The sequence below is a fragment of the Pezoporus flaviventris genome, unplaced genomic scaffold (assembly GCF_033815535.1).
Source record: "Pezoporus flaviventris isolate CSIRO_AGI_PZ_B2104156 unplaced genomic scaffold, CSIRO_AGI_Pfla_v1 ptg000007l, whole genome shotgun sequence".
Classification (NCBI taxonomy): domain Eukaryota; kingdom Metazoa; phylum Chordata; class Aves; order Psittaciformes; family Psittacidae; genus Pezoporus; species Pezoporus flaviventris.
In genome coordinates this window covers 21,196,777-21,212,023 of record NW_026892555.1, presented here as the reverse complement: position 1 = coordinate 21,212,023, position 15,247 = coordinate 21,196,777, and the positions used below count along the sequence as shown (strand labels likewise).

At 36.0% G+C, this 15,247-nt stretch overlaps 1 protein-coding gene across 6 annotated transcripts in view; it reads left to right on the top strand.

Annotated features, from left to right (window-relative positions):
• Nucleotides 1-15,247, top strand: part of VPS13B (vacuolar protein sorting 13 homolog B) — a 439,608-nt gene that overhangs the window by 354,918 nt on the left and 69,443 nt on the right. For all 6 annotated transcript variants that reach the window (XM_061448008.1, XM_061448010.1, XM_061448006.1 and 3 more), the window contains 3 exons: nucleotides 699-898; nucleotides 4,136-4,343; nucleotides 4,684-4,868. In XM_061448008.1, the coding sequence (XP_061303992.1) occupies nucleotides 699-898; nucleotides 4,136-4,343; nucleotides 4,684-4,868 (593 nt within the window). The remainder of the gene's footprint in view (nucleotides 1-698; nucleotides 899-4,135; nucleotides 4,344-4,683; nucleotides 4,869-15,247) is intronic.

Here is a 15,247-nt window from a genome sequence, read left to right as displayed (position 1 = left end):
TAAAGTGCAAGTGATCACGATGTGAAAAGTTTAGATTAAATGGGTTTTTTTTTTGTAAACACACATTATAGATCTTGAGTTACAGTAATTGTTTTGAATTATTTAAATTCAAACATTACCCTTATTCTCCTGCTCAGCTCTCTAAAGTCTGGCAAGGCAATATTTTATAATAACTAACCTGAACAAAAGCAGAGAGAATCATTAAAAATAGCTTTTTCCTATCAGTTTAAAATATAATCAAGTGAATCAGCTGTTCTTGTTCTTAATGTATTCTTTCTCAAAAAAAAAATCATAGTTTACTGAAAAATGTCTCTTCTCATAAACCTTAAAATACACACGTAAAAAGTCATGATGTTTTGGCAAATGTCTCTATGTAAGGAATGCGCATGAGACATACCTGCTTCATAACTGCAGCACCATATAAAGTATTCTTAATAGGATTGGAAGACAGAAGCTAAAATAAACCAAATAAAATTTATAAAATCACAAGTCCTGTGGCCCAAATGTGATGCCCTCACTTGGAGAGGAGAGCAATTGCTCACAGAACAATTTCCATGGAAGTCAGTGGGACTAATTGAGCGCCTAATTTCTTGTGGGCAGAGATTCCCTGGCTCATGGTAAAGTGTATTCAGGAAATAAACACATGAATGTTGGGAGAATAGCTACGAGCGGCATTAATTGTCTTTCTGTCTTTTTAGGAATCCATGGATCGTCTTTCGTCCTTGACATAAAAGATTTCCTACTTAAAACAAGTCTCAAAGAAAGAGCCAGGTCTCTGGTGGGCCCTTTCTGCTGCTCAGTTAATGTGGAAGCCAAGTGGTGTAAACACAGTGGTGATCCTGGCCCGGAGCAGTCTATTCCAAAAATATACATCGATCTGAGAGGAGGACTGCTGCAGGTCTGTATAAGCTGCTTATGGTTCTGCTGTTGAACTGTACTGGCTTTGGGTGATTGAGATTTTATGAATAAATTTCATGAAATATTCATAAATAAATTGCAGGTTACAACAGTTCCTTGGGTTGGTGGGGTTTATTTAACCTTTTAAAATAAGTATCTGTTCTTTCATGTAAAACTGTTGATTGAAAAATTGTGTACAATGTTTTGGGTTTGTTTTCTCTTAATACTGCTTAAGTCATGTATTGTAGCTGTATGTGTGTGTTCCCTTTAAACTACTGGGTCAAATTACTAACACTTAATATCTAGGACCCTGTTCTGTTATGTGTGTGTTTGTCTATGAGCTATGCATCTGTAATGCTTTGGGGTAGCTTTAAGAAATACGTATCCTTTCTTTTTAAACTTACACCAATTTCTCATTGGGAGTAATTATAAGCTGTTGTTTGTAGCAATTAATACTCAGTTTTCCATGATATCCTCTCCTTTTTGGAAGTCCCCACAACTTGAAATCAGTCCAAGAAGTGTGGGAGTTCTGGAAATGAAAAATAGATTCTGTGAGGCTTAAACAAGTGGGCTTTAAGATATGTCTTTTTTTAATTATTTTTATTGTAGTATCTATACACACCAAATGTTTAAAAATAAATATATAAATCAAGCATATAAAAGACAAAAAGGCAATTTTGACATTTACTTGTGTCGTTAGGTCTTTTCCCAGAATTGGCATTAAAAGTTCCTAAAACCACAGCCCTGGGAATAGGGATAATTGAATAATATACATTTTTAAAAACTGTATCTTTAAAGTCAGTTTGTTTCTCTTCTTCTTTTTTATTTGTTATTTACAGGTACTTGGCTGACTAGATCTACTTGTTGTTAATAATAAAGTGTTGGGGGGTTTTATCCCAAAATAGTGGGGATTTGATGAGGAACAGAAAAATATCTATAAACCTGAGATAGCCCTTTACTATTAGAGCATACACTGGGGTAATTAGCTTTTGAAGAAAACTTTTAAGTATTTGGTCTGGCAGAATAAATTTGAGAATGCTGACAAAAGCATTAGCAATTCTGTTTCAAATTAATTTATTTAATGATATTACCAGCTCTAAATGTGACCTCATCTTCTACCACTGTTAATTTGTATTGCAGCCGAGCCTAGAGAAGGTACGTGAAATCGGTGCCTCATCTGTGAATGTTGTGGCAGGAGTTCCATGCTCTGGAGTTCCAGCTGCCTAAAAATAAAATTAACAGAAGTGGGAGAGAAAAAGCATTCCTCCCTCCTCTGTCAGTTGGGGACTGAGGCCCCTGAGATGAGCTTAAGTGACACGGGGCTCCTTTGAGGTGGTACTCAACCAAGGGTGGGACCCTGAGCTTGGACGTACTCAGAAAATGCAGTTGAGGGACTAAATTCGTGCCCTAGTAGCCCAGGAGTGTTTAGCTCAGGACTGGCTGTTTAGCTCTGTTTCAAGAGTCTTTGTTCTGAAACAAGGGGGCCCAAAATCACAAAATGGAATATAGAAACCTTTACAATTCGATTTAAGTAATGTTAAGTTTGATGGCTTGGTAACAGTAGCAATGGAAAATTACTGAGGTGCATGATACATAGAGAAAAAAAAATAGAGTACAGCTAGAGAACATACTGAGAATTCTCATGCGATAAATCGTTATAGTTCTTATAGTTGTGACATAGTTTAAGAAAAACAGCCTAGAAAAACAGGACACGGGGATAAGGAGTATCTGGGAACCGCAGGTGTCCAGGATGGGCTACAGTCAAACTAACTGATAAGTAGGAAGATTATTATGTCTCTGGTGCTAACAAACCCGTTAAACTGGTGTGAGCATCTACTGTGCATGCTTCAAAGGCTGCCAGAAGTGATGAAGATTGTTGGAAGAAGTAAATGACCCTCAGAGACCACCACCACAATTCTGTACGCATGCGGGGAACTTTCTGGAAAATTATGTAATCCATACGTAGCCTTATGAATATGTATGCATGCCCAGTGGCTATAAAAGGACAGCTTGTGTGGCAATGGGGAGACACACGTTAGGAGGAGCTATCCCCCGTGTCTCCCGGCACCACAATAAAGAATACCTGCTTGTCAGCTTGAAAACTTTGTTGGCGAGTTTGTTCCTGGAGTTTTCTCCGGATCAGTTCCATGGGCTCACATGTATATGCAGGGGAAGGAAACACTTCCTTTGTGACAGACTTACTACACTCCCTTTAGGCATCTTCTGAATTGTTTTTCATATTTGAATATTTGCGCTGCTCTTTATGTGCACACCTGACCTGTTTACTTTACTCCTACCCATACCATGGACTTCTGAGTTGCTGTCTGATTATTTTTATTTGATCCCACGCTGGTGCTAATTCTTATTTCTTTATTAATTGCTAGTTGCTTCCTTGTCTTCCCTGTTGCTTCTGGGCCCACTCCTGCACATGACGACTAAGGGACTAGTCTCTGTTAATGTGATTCTCTCAAACAGGAGTTTGATTTCAGAAGAGCAATGCTGCTTCTAAAAGCGGGGGGAGAGGGATGTCTACTTCCCTTATTATTTTGCTGTAAAGTGTATGAACCTTCTGGACTTTAAATGCCACTTTTTATTAAATATTTTTCTAAATTTTACAGCTTCAGAACTTTACACTTTTAAACCTCATTGTGAGAACTTTCAGTACATCCCATTCATATGTTGTATATATACTCAGTATTTGTGGTTTAGACGATCTTTTGTACGTCGTTCTAGTCATCTTCTTGCCATTTCACTTAGATTTTAATGCATTCCAGAATTCCACTTTTGGACAAATAAGCTCTTTGAACAGCTTAAAGTTTGCATCTTTAAGGCTTTTGTGTCATAATCTTAAACTGCAAAACTTGTGACCAGTCCTAGCATTATGTACTGCACTCAGCTGTAAGTTCTTGCATATGACTTCTAAGGTCTGTGCTCTTCCAGGCAGCAACAGTATCAGTTGTAAGTGGTAATAATTAATACTTTCCTTTGACCGATGAAAAGAACAAATTTGCCAAATGGCTCTGTAGAGATTTTTTGTTGTTCCTGTTCTTTATCTTCATACTAAGGATACTTGCAAGCAATTGAGGTATAGGGAGAACAGTATGAAAGATAGATAAAGTTTATATTGGTTTGGGGAGGGTTTTTTCTGTCAAAAATGACTAAATATTTGTATGTAATTGTTTTATCTTTTTCTTTTCTATTCTTCTCCATTTTTTTTTTTTTTTTTTTTTTTTTTTAGGTTTTCTGGGGTCAGGAGCATTTGAACTGTTTAGTTCTTCTCCAGGACCTTCTGTGGCAGTACCTCAATAAAAAGGGCAGTGTAGAAAAATTGATACCTAAGCATACACACCCCACGTGTTTTTCTATGGAAAGGAATCAGGCCTCAAAAACTGAGCATACCTTGGATGATCTGAGAACTGGCCTGTTCCAGTATATACAAGATGCAGGTAAGAAGGAAATTATTGCTCTCGTGTTTTTTTTTTCTTTCTTTTTTTATTTTAAAATAAATACAGTAGTAATCTACTAAAGATTATTTGCCTCTTACAGCAAATAACTTTATGGCTTTTGGAAGAGCAGTTGAAAAGACATCTGCTAGAATTAAAAAGAAAAATACTTTTTTGATTTCTTTCCATTAAGCCGTAATCTTTTAAAAGTCAGGGAAATTGCTTTTTTATTTTCTCTCCTTTTGATCCTGAGGGGTTTATTTTTAACTACTTTGGTCTCATAAACCAGCATGCTTCTATCTAGAAATTATATAACAGATTATAGCTTTCTTTCATTTTACAGAAGCACAAAAACTGCCTGGTGCCTACGAAGTTGTGTTTTACAGTGAAACTGAGGATAGTCCAGGGATGATGCTGTGGAGGTATCCAGAACCCAGAGTGCTCACTCTTGTAAGAATTAACCCTGTTCCTTTTAATACCACTGAAGACCCAGATATTAGCATTGCTGACCTTGGAGATGTTCTTCAGGTGAGTAATGACAGTTTTCTTCTTTTATTAACAAAAGAAAACATTACTGCTGTAAAGTGAAAATTTTCAAACTTGGGTTTGTTAACAATGAGCACAAAACAAATCTGGGGAGCTCTGTAAAATCACTAGGAGGTAAATTCCACAGCTTGAGCACATCTTTGGTTTTCAAACTACTTGTGCAAACATTTTAATCACTTACCTGTAACGTTCTTCCGTGGCATAAGCTATAGCCAAATTTACAACTTCTGGTTTGCAAGCATATAGAGTTTTTATTCTGGCTTCCTGTGGTTTCATCCATCAGTCTTTAGAGACTTCATTTGATTTGAAACTGAAAAATTTGAGGAATGACCTGGTCTGAAATCGCCAGGACTCAGTGAAATCATTGAACTTAAATCTCCAATCCAGCCCTCCTCTCATGTCTCCACGGTGACAGGTGGCTGTCCTTCTTCTAGTAAGATCTGTGGCGTAGAAAGAAACAATCTGTTTTCTCTCATTCTGCTTTGAGAGGGTTGAAGTGGGCTTCAGTTTGACTGTGTGAGATCATGGAACTGGCCTTCAGAGAAGGGCTGAGTGCTGCAGCTGTGTGACTCTATGCCCAGAAAATAGACCATAACTCAAAATTGCAGTTATCTTTAACTCTGAGAATTTTTGCTTTCACTTTCCAAAGCTACATTCTCTCCTGTTTAGTGTAATTCATCTTTATAAATTCTCTTACTCTTTGCATAGCTATTTTGATTTTAGCTCAATTTTAATTTTGTTAATCTCAGATTCTTTTTTTGTATTACAAATTTGGTCTATCACTTTATTTTTATTTCAGTCTGCCGGTTAGTCTGAATAGTGTTGTGAGTCAAGGGAAATAAGCATCTCCCAGTTCTTCCTATTTGTTCAGAAATCTTGAATTATATTTCATTTTTGCTATAACATTAAAAATTGCTTTTAAAATTGAATTATGCACCAATATGCTTTGAGTTATGGATAAGTAGGATAATCTTCCTCAGATAAATGGTATAATGTTATTACCGTGCACATACAGTTAGTGAGATCATGTAAGTGTCCTGCCAATTTCTTTGCCCTCTAGACAGTCAAATGTCAGCTCCTTTTAGTTATATGAAAATTAAAATTAAGTGGAAAAAAATCAGCACCACTTGGCATGAGGTTTGAATCAAAGATCAAAATTGTGTTATGGTATGCTGTCTTGATGACCCTATTAGGTCGCTATGAAAGCCATCAGTTTACCTTCTTTCAGTATGGTGTTTTCAGAGCACAGCACACCAAATTTTTGGTATAATTACATTACGCTTCCGTTATAGATAACAGACATCATGTGCATAATGTACGTGCTTGTGTAATAGTATGACCCTGTATAGGGGTAACATCGGTCCTTAAAGTGGGCATCCACAGCTGGATTTCTACTGTCACACCCGTCCTGCTGCTTTGTACTTCCATGCCATGGTCTAGAGAAGAGAAGGTGGTCGTAGTCATCTTTCATTTCACCTGTGATTGCCTTGGACAGTAAGACAGAAACTGGAAAGCACTCAGCTATCAGTGTTCAGGTTCTGTCAGCTTCTACTGGTCTTCATGTAATTGTTCAGATTTGCATTTAATCTTATACAGTGACCATAGAGAACTATTTCCTTTAGTCTTGTTTTAGATTTGTGGTCAGGCGTTCCTGTATACCTTCTCTCCATAATGCTTTTTACTGCGGCACACTTTCTTCTTAAGGTCTGTCAATTTTATGACTGATTAATTCGTAGTCTTATATTACTACCTTGGACTTTTTAGTTACAAGGAAGAGATGAAGGATGTCAGCCAAATTAGAGGACATCTATTTAAAAACTGTGATTTGGGGCACACAGAGTGCAGAAATGCCTGCAAGACGATCCATATTTTGGTAGTGGGCCATTAATTATGGCAATAACTGTTGCCTGGTTCTAGGTGGTGATTTATCATATTTTCCAGAAATGGCCATGCACCTACACAGAGCAGCTCTGCACAGTGTTTATAAACAGACATTTTAAATGTGGACAGTATGCATTCTTCTAGTAGTCTAACATAGATGGATGGAATAAGTAATATGGAGTTGATTTTCAAATTCTTTGGGTAAACTGCATTTACGAAATATCACAGTCTTTAGATTCTGTTTTATTCAGGAAGTCTTTTGTCAGCTCCACTTTTTTCCCCATATGGATATATGTCTGTTTCTTTAGCGCATATGGAAAATTCACAAAATATAAAAAAGACAAAACAACACTTTTATTCACTTTGTGACATGAACCATTAGATGAACATCTGCAAGCCGGAGACTTCAACTGTTTTGAAAAAAGGTTCCGAATTTAAATACAATGATAACGTAGTACATTAAAAATACATTTTAAAACTTTCCCTGGATTGTGTATATGTTCAAATGCTAAGAGGACCCATAATGTCACCAGCTGTGTTACCAGTTTCCCTCAGTCTTTTAATTTGCATAAACACAGGCAAAGGTGCACTTCATAGTTTGTCTTGATTTAGAAGTTTGCCAGTTACATGTTCTTTTTTTTTTTGAGTAAGTTGCTGTGACATTTCATCAAGCTATCTTTGTTAAACTTTAGCCATATAGTTTTATTCATGGGTAGGTTTTAGAAATTGCTTTGCTTTGATAGCTATTAAATTCCTGAAAATTGCAAAAGCATCACCATAAAAAGAATTTCTCTAGATATTGAAGTTGCTTGTCATCTGCTGTATAAGTGAACAGCTTCAGATTATAGGAGTTGATGTAAGATATATTTCTCTTAACCTTACCTTGCTGCTATCTCTAGATTGTCCCAAGAGCTTATTCTTGTCCTTTTACTTGTGTTGTTGCAAAGATGTTTCACTGATTGAGTTGGTAATGCTATTTTACAATCCCAACATTGTTGCTTTTATTTGTGAAGGGAAAAAAGCAACTGATGCTTCTGCCATGGCACAGCATGTTGCGTTTTCTTTACTGATTTGAAATAGAAGTTTGATCTATTTGTTTAAAGGAAGTGAGAGAGAATTCTAAATGCACTTGTAAGAAACTACATAAGGATTGTGTTTCTTTTGGGAGATTGAGTATCTGAACTTGTTCTCCCTGATTACCAGACATTGCAACCCCATTCTATTTAATTTTTCTTCCCTTATTGTCCCGTTTGCAAATGCTGCAAATGCTACAAATGTTCTTTGGCTCTCCGTGATTTATCCTTCTTGAAAACACCTTTAGACTTCCGTGGTACCTCTTCCTACATCACTGCCAAGATCTGTTCTGAATATGCCTTCTCAAAGTTTATGTGGTAATATTTGCAAGTTCTTAGTAATGAAGGATATACACGGGCATTATTTTCAGAACACAAAATCAATTAAGTAAAGCAAAAAACAATTTGACACTGTGCTTGTGGGTGCAACCTTGTGTAGCTAACTGGGAACAGAAGTTAATACTGCGTTCTCTAGAAAGAGATGTGGTATTGATGTAGAATATTCCTTAGTCTTCTAAACTGACTATCTTTCTAGTTCCTTGATCAAAACTATCAACTCTTGTCTGTTCTACCAGTTTTCTTTTTTATTTCTACTAATGATTGCCTGTGTTCCAAGTTGTGAGATTTTTTTGGTTGGTGTTTAGAAAGCTCTAAATAGAGCTAAATATCTTCGTAAAGATCAATGTGAGGTGGAGTATACACACGAGCAGTAGTTTCATGTTCTTACCAGAAGAAAAAGTAAATAGGCTGCATTTTGTCCAAGTTATGTGATTAATACTGCTGTAAGCCACCTCTGGTGTACCCCTTGCATAAGGGGCATCTACCGAAAAGAAAGACCTTCAAACAGGAACTCAAATCTTAGTAAAGGCATGCCCTTTTGATCTTGACTGCTGCTAAGATTATTTTTAAAATACATCAAGAAGAAAAAGTGTGTTCCACTGATAACTTTACTTAAGACAGCGCACCTTTCTTAAGAGTGAAGTTAATTCCAGTGCTGACTTCATCTAATATCAATGTAAAGCAGGGTAATCCATTACTGCCCAAATCAGCAAGGGCAAAGGGTGGAACAGTGTTGATGTGAGAATCATATTCACACCATAGGAGCAGAGGAAAGTCCAAACCTGGAAAAAAATTCAAAAAATTAATTCAAAAGGTAATAAGCAAGATGAAATATCAATGCCATTAATTTAAAATATTGAAGATTTATATTGGTGCATCAAAAGGGATGCTCTCTGAGACTTTCTCAGTTACAGCAGGTGAAACTTTTACTTGATTCAAGTAAATTACTGCTAAGAGAAAGTCTTGGGTTGAAGATATGTGGATAAGCAAGTTTAAAAGCCTATTTTATTATGTACTTACAGAAATTATGCACACAAAACCAGGGAGACAAAGCCTACTGTTCTTGCTCCAAAAGTTAGTGTTACTTTTAGGGCACTCTCTTATGCAGATAGTGTCTATAGCAAAAATTGTGCAAAAGGTCTGTTATTTGCTCTGTGATGTCCTTGTTCCATAGCAGTTAAAAGTTGGAATCTGTTGGTAGTGATGATTCTCATTCTTGTGAATCTGTGCATAAAATGTCTTCCCCTGAGGACTTTGAAGCCTGGTAATAGCCTTCAAGGAAAATATGATTTTTATGGCATATGATGACTTTAAAATTGTACAGATACAGTATCGAGTTAACTATATTTAGGTGTTTAAGCTCAAAGAAAGTGCTGTTGGGTATCTTTGCCATGGAGCTTAAAACTGTACTTGCATTATGCACTTAGTTTCTTCCTGTGTCTTCCTGCATTCTGAGAACCTCAGATTTACATTTGCCTTCATCTCTGGTTAGCCTATGTTGGTTTACTTTTCTCATTTCATCTGGGCCACGTATTTATATCATTTATCTTTACCAAGAATGAGGTCGACAAGTTTGGGTTGGCAGGAGAGAGACCTCAGCAAAATAGGAAAATAATTTCTGTAATGTCAGGGAATTGTTCTTCTTTTCTGTTCAGGCAGATGAACAGGACATGCAAATGATTTTCTGTGCAGCTGAAGGCCTATTTTTGGCTCGTGAACTTTTTACAGAGATGCTTAGTGTTTGCCATCCACTGTAGAGGTATCTTTCCAATAAAGGATATTGCTGACACTGCTCCATATCTCAAAAAAAAAAGCAGATATGTATTGTTACAAGAGCATTTACACAAGTGGTTATGGATTTAAAAGGTGGAGAAAAGCAGATTTGTCTAATCAAAGTGATCACATAATGTGTAATGCTCCAAATTCTGAGCTCTCTGATTTATATAAGCTGCATCACCAATAGAGACTTAAAATTCTTTCTTCTGGATTGTCATCCAGTGAAAGATGCAAGCTCTTAAAGCTTACAAGACAAAAGGAAGATAATCTGTGACATTTGTTCATTTCTCCATATGAAGTTAAAATAAACTATCTACTGAACTATAGCCCTGACAAGTGTTTGTATTTGAGGATGTTTCCCTTGTGTACCTGCTAGAATTCCTATTGCATGCAAGCATAGTCAGCATTATAACAGCTAATGAAAAGATGAATATGTGCTGAGGTCTTTCTTCTTTATATAGTGTCCTAATAAACAGAGCACTTCTGGTTTAGAAAAGTGGTGATTAAATTAACCAAATTTCAAGGTCTGCTGGAGGAAATCAGGGCAGTGAGTGTAGTTCTGAGGTTGCCAGGGCTTAACTGAGATTTAATGAGGAAAGACTAGGTAAATAAAACTACTCTGGTAAAATTCACTCAGAGCATTTGCTGAGATGGTGAAATCCCTTGTAAGAGAACATAAAATATTTCCAACTTCAAAAGATGTGGATTCAAAGAATTGTCTGTTGCATTGCCTTACGTGCTTAGGTTATTTAAATAAAGCATTGACAAGCTCTGAAGTCTGGAATCTCATTTTTTCAACGCTGTCAGCCAATAAACAGTCATTTTCTTACACCTTGTGGCTGTTTAAACAGTGGCTTAAGGAAGCATGAGCTTAAGAATGACTGACATTAGACCTACTGTAAGTCATTATTCCAGGAAGCATTTGACATGACAGTCAACAGGAAAAGAATTACGATCAATGTCAAAGACATTCATTTTTCCTTTTAACCGAGAATATCTCATTTTTGGCTGGCTCTGCTTCCTTTTTACTTTTCATTCCCTATTGGGGCTGCAGTGTTCAGCTGGGCATTTGAGAGTCTGGGAAAAGAACTTTTGGGGAAACCACAGATTTTATTCATGTTTGATTTATTTCTTTACATTCCCAAAGCAAGAACTATTTTGGAAATCCAGATGATTTGTGTGTGACACGTTAGTGATTTAAGTTCATAGTATTATTAGATAATAAGCCGTAAAGTTCAACTGTGCTTATCAATAAACCTTTCAGTTTGCAAATTTTTAGCTCTGCTGCTACGCAGTTCAGCACATGTCTTCAAATAATCAGTTTTTTAGATGGATGGTGAAATAATTTGTCTAGCTGTTGTGGATTACTCAGAAGGCAAATTTGGTGTTTTGACTAGGATTCTGCTTTTTAAAACTTCAGTTTCTTGTTAATTCTACTTTCTGATGTTACTCAAAATGATTGTACTACTCCTACTCCTCCTATACATAGACTGCATACGGAGTTTCTATGAGCACTCTATTGTGTGAAGAGTTGCAAAAAGCTTGAAACAGTACAGTGTAATTAGTGAGCGTATCTGATGATAAACTGGAACTGTAACAAATGCCTGTAATTATAATGTAGGAAACTGCTTTCCTGTCAGTAGAAAGTGTTTACATCCATCCAAAATGTATGCAGGTCATCCTATAAACAACTGGTCTGTATAAGAGGGCTTGTAGCCTGATGCTAGCAAGTTTTGTGATGCTGTGCAGAGTTCTGCAGGTTTCCCAAAGTTAAAACTCTGACTATTAATGATAAGCATTGTCTTCATTTTCTTGCAAGGAAGGAAGTAGGGGCTAAAAGAGTTGCAGTATTATACAGTGAGTCTTAAGCAGATGGTGAAACAGAGCCTGTTCTCTTTAGAAATTCCAGCTTTAAACATTATTTGTGAACTTCCTTGCCTGAGAGTAGGATTATCTCAGACTTTACTATTTTGTTACTGTATTTTGTGTGTATAATCTTAATTATTTTGCTGTGTGATCTTAGTGTTCACTGCATCAGGATGAGACTGTATCATTGGCCTATAGTTTCTGTGCAGTCTGCAGGGAGTTAAGCGTAACTTGTTGGGAATGTTAATGGAAGTTGTGCATAATTTGCCTTTGCATCACACTGAAATTTACCCTTTGGGGTTACTGAGCCAGTGAAAATTCTACCGGGTGCCAGAGGACTGACGAAACCATCAGATTATCTTAATGACAGATTTACACTCTCCTCGTGTTCTGTAGTTTTTCAGATTTTGTAACTCTGATTTATAAAACTTTGCAAACCCAAGTCCTTCCTGCTGTACACTGATCTTGTGACATTTCTTGTAGGAATCAGGCTTTACTGTGGTGAGAATATGTGGTCAAAATAGCCTGTATCTGAAAATTGTGCCATACTTTATGTATTAATAGACTGCTACCCTCAATCCCAGAGGTGACTACATATCAACAGCATAGTGCTTACATTATTAATAAATACTGAAGCTTAGAAAATGAAAAGCCTTTAGAAAACTGTTGTCAGATTGTTCCTTTATCAGAAAAAGAGAATAAGGAGTATTGCAAGGAGGAGGTAAGTCCCTAATGTAAGAAAGATCTCTTCTCTGTATGCTTTTCTTTCTCAATACTTGCAACAATAGGTTGACACTAATAAATTAAATTAAATACTGTTGCTTTTGCTATTAGAAAAGTGATCTTCACATAAACTCAGTTCATCTTGAGAGATGAATGACAGTTAGTAAAAAATACGGGCTTGTGTATCATTTTCCTGTTTAAAATGTCCTGCAGAAGTCTCAATTATAGCACAGCGCTATTCTGTGCTTTCTTAACAAAAGCTTTTAGTGTGTTTAGAGTAATGAAAAAAGCCAGTATTGTGACAGATTACATTACTATACACACCTGCATTTGCTCTGAACCTGCTAGCCTGATAAATTGATAAGTTGGTCACATGTTGTTTTAAAAAGGCAAAGAACATCATTCCTAATAAAAGAATGCTACATATTTCTTCTAAAAGGTTAAAAAGCATTTCTCAGGGCTCTTAAATTACCATATTCTGATACCAAGGGAAAATAAAAACTGGGCTTAGAGTCTTGTTTGTACTTAGAGGGCTTTCCGGACAGGAAGGCAATCTTGATGCAATTCAGTAAGCCACAATACCAGTGGGGCATTACAGGTGAAAAACTTGCAGCTGTACCCCTCACCACAATGTATTACAACTGTACAGTGGAATATTTCCTGTACAGAAATAGGGCTTGGTTAACTTTGTTTCCCAAGAGTAGATCACATTAAAATGTTATAAAATCATGATTTCCTGCATTTGAATACTTGTGGTTTCTCAACTGGTTCCAATATTACAAAGGGTTTTTTATAGCTTCTATTAGTTGAAGATGTATAGAAGTTTTTTTCCAAAGTCAGCTAAAAGGCAGTTATATATTTTTAAAGAACAGTTTCTCTCAGAAGACAGGAGTTTTCTTTCACATCTATTACACACATTTATCATAAGTATTTAATATTTATTTTATAAATTGCAGTATAGATGTAAGTTTAAATTAAATGAAATAAATATGCTAATAGGACCATAAATAAATTTGTTAAATAGAGTTGAAAGAACTAAGGTATATGTTATTACTCAGGAAGCAAAATAGTAGTTATTTTCATTATTCAGCTAAAGACCTCAGTATGAATAGGGAAAAAATTAAGCAGATATTGCATATTTGATCTTAAAGTGGATATTTATAATTTAAATGTTCTAGCTTTAGGAGAAATTTCTTAATAGATTTTAAATAGAAGTCAAACAAATTCAGTGAAGAAATTATATTAGATAATTTTGAAAAACTTTTAGAGTTGTGGTGTCTGATTATTCCCGAGTGTTGAAAATTGAGAGTGAACCGTGGAATAACTTTAACTGCCCAAAATATACGAGTATGTAACAAGTCAAAATGGTGTCAAAGTACAGAAAACCATAATAAAAACACAAAGGGGATCAAGCCGGGAGGACAGCAAATTCCTTGTACAACGAGAATGTTTTTAATGCTACTACTACTGCTAATCTTAATACTACTAATACTCAGCTGAATTTTTACCTCACTGTAAACCACTAGATTTTTTTTTTTGTTGTTATTTGGATCTTCATGAAAAGGGAAAATTGGTGGTCTGTAGCTGTGCCAGGGGAGGCTGTTTTCCACACTGATATGATACAATCTTAGTCCTGAGGAAGGCTAAAAAAATGTTATCCAACGGGCAGTTTGGTTTGCAGCATGATTTCACAATGTCAGTCACCTAAGATAAACAGCAGCGTGGATGTTGAAGTATCGTACAATTGTTCAAAATGTTGTTCCACTGGTCATATTGGACTGTGTGTGTTCTGTGAACAGGCATATTAAAGAGGTTTTATTCCACTTAATATTGATTTTCTTTTTCATTTCTCTGTAATGTATTTTTCCACAGGAAAGTATATTTATTTTGCTGTTTTATATAAATAATACTTCCAAATCAAATTTAAAAGTAAAGTTCTTGGTAGTTATTGCCAGAATTGTTTCCCTAATGAAAATCTGGATAAAGCTTTTTATTTCCTGCTACTACTGTTCACCTAAGGGGAGAATTGTATTTTTAAGGCAGTTGGCTCTAAAACAGTAAAATATCCTAATAACAGAATAGCTTTATGACAGAGTAATCAGTTTACTCATGCTCAGGAAGCTGGAGTTAAAATCTCAGCATGGGTTGATGTCTTACACAAAGTGCTAGTTTGTACTGTATTCTGCCTCTCATTCACTTAGGTGGCCCTGCTTGGAGGAGATAAAACACACACACGCTTCCTGTCTTCTGTGTACATTTTCTTGTACAGTAGTTGTTTCTGGAACAAAAATAACTTCATTTCCAAGAGGAAGCGCCCACGATCTGAGGGACTGAGATTCAAGAAATGAACATGTATTCTGTGAAAGCTTATTTTATAGGAAAAACGTGAATCTAAAGGAAGCATCACTGAAAACAACATTAAGCACATTCTGCAACCCAGCTGTTAATATCTTTCTTTCTCAGTTGGACAAGGTGTATTTTGCAGCCTAAGAGATCTACACATGTATAGTTAAAAGTCCATTTTCATACTGATTTAAAAATTACATGTTCTGGTATTTAAGTAACAAAGCAATAATACTTTTATATAGCTGTCATTCAGCAACCTCAAAGCAGTAGGCAGATGGCTGTAACTTTTTCCTAGAGGTGAAAAAGATGTCTGTGAAAAAGATGGGATTAGCTGAGAAATTGAGATATTTTAAGTAT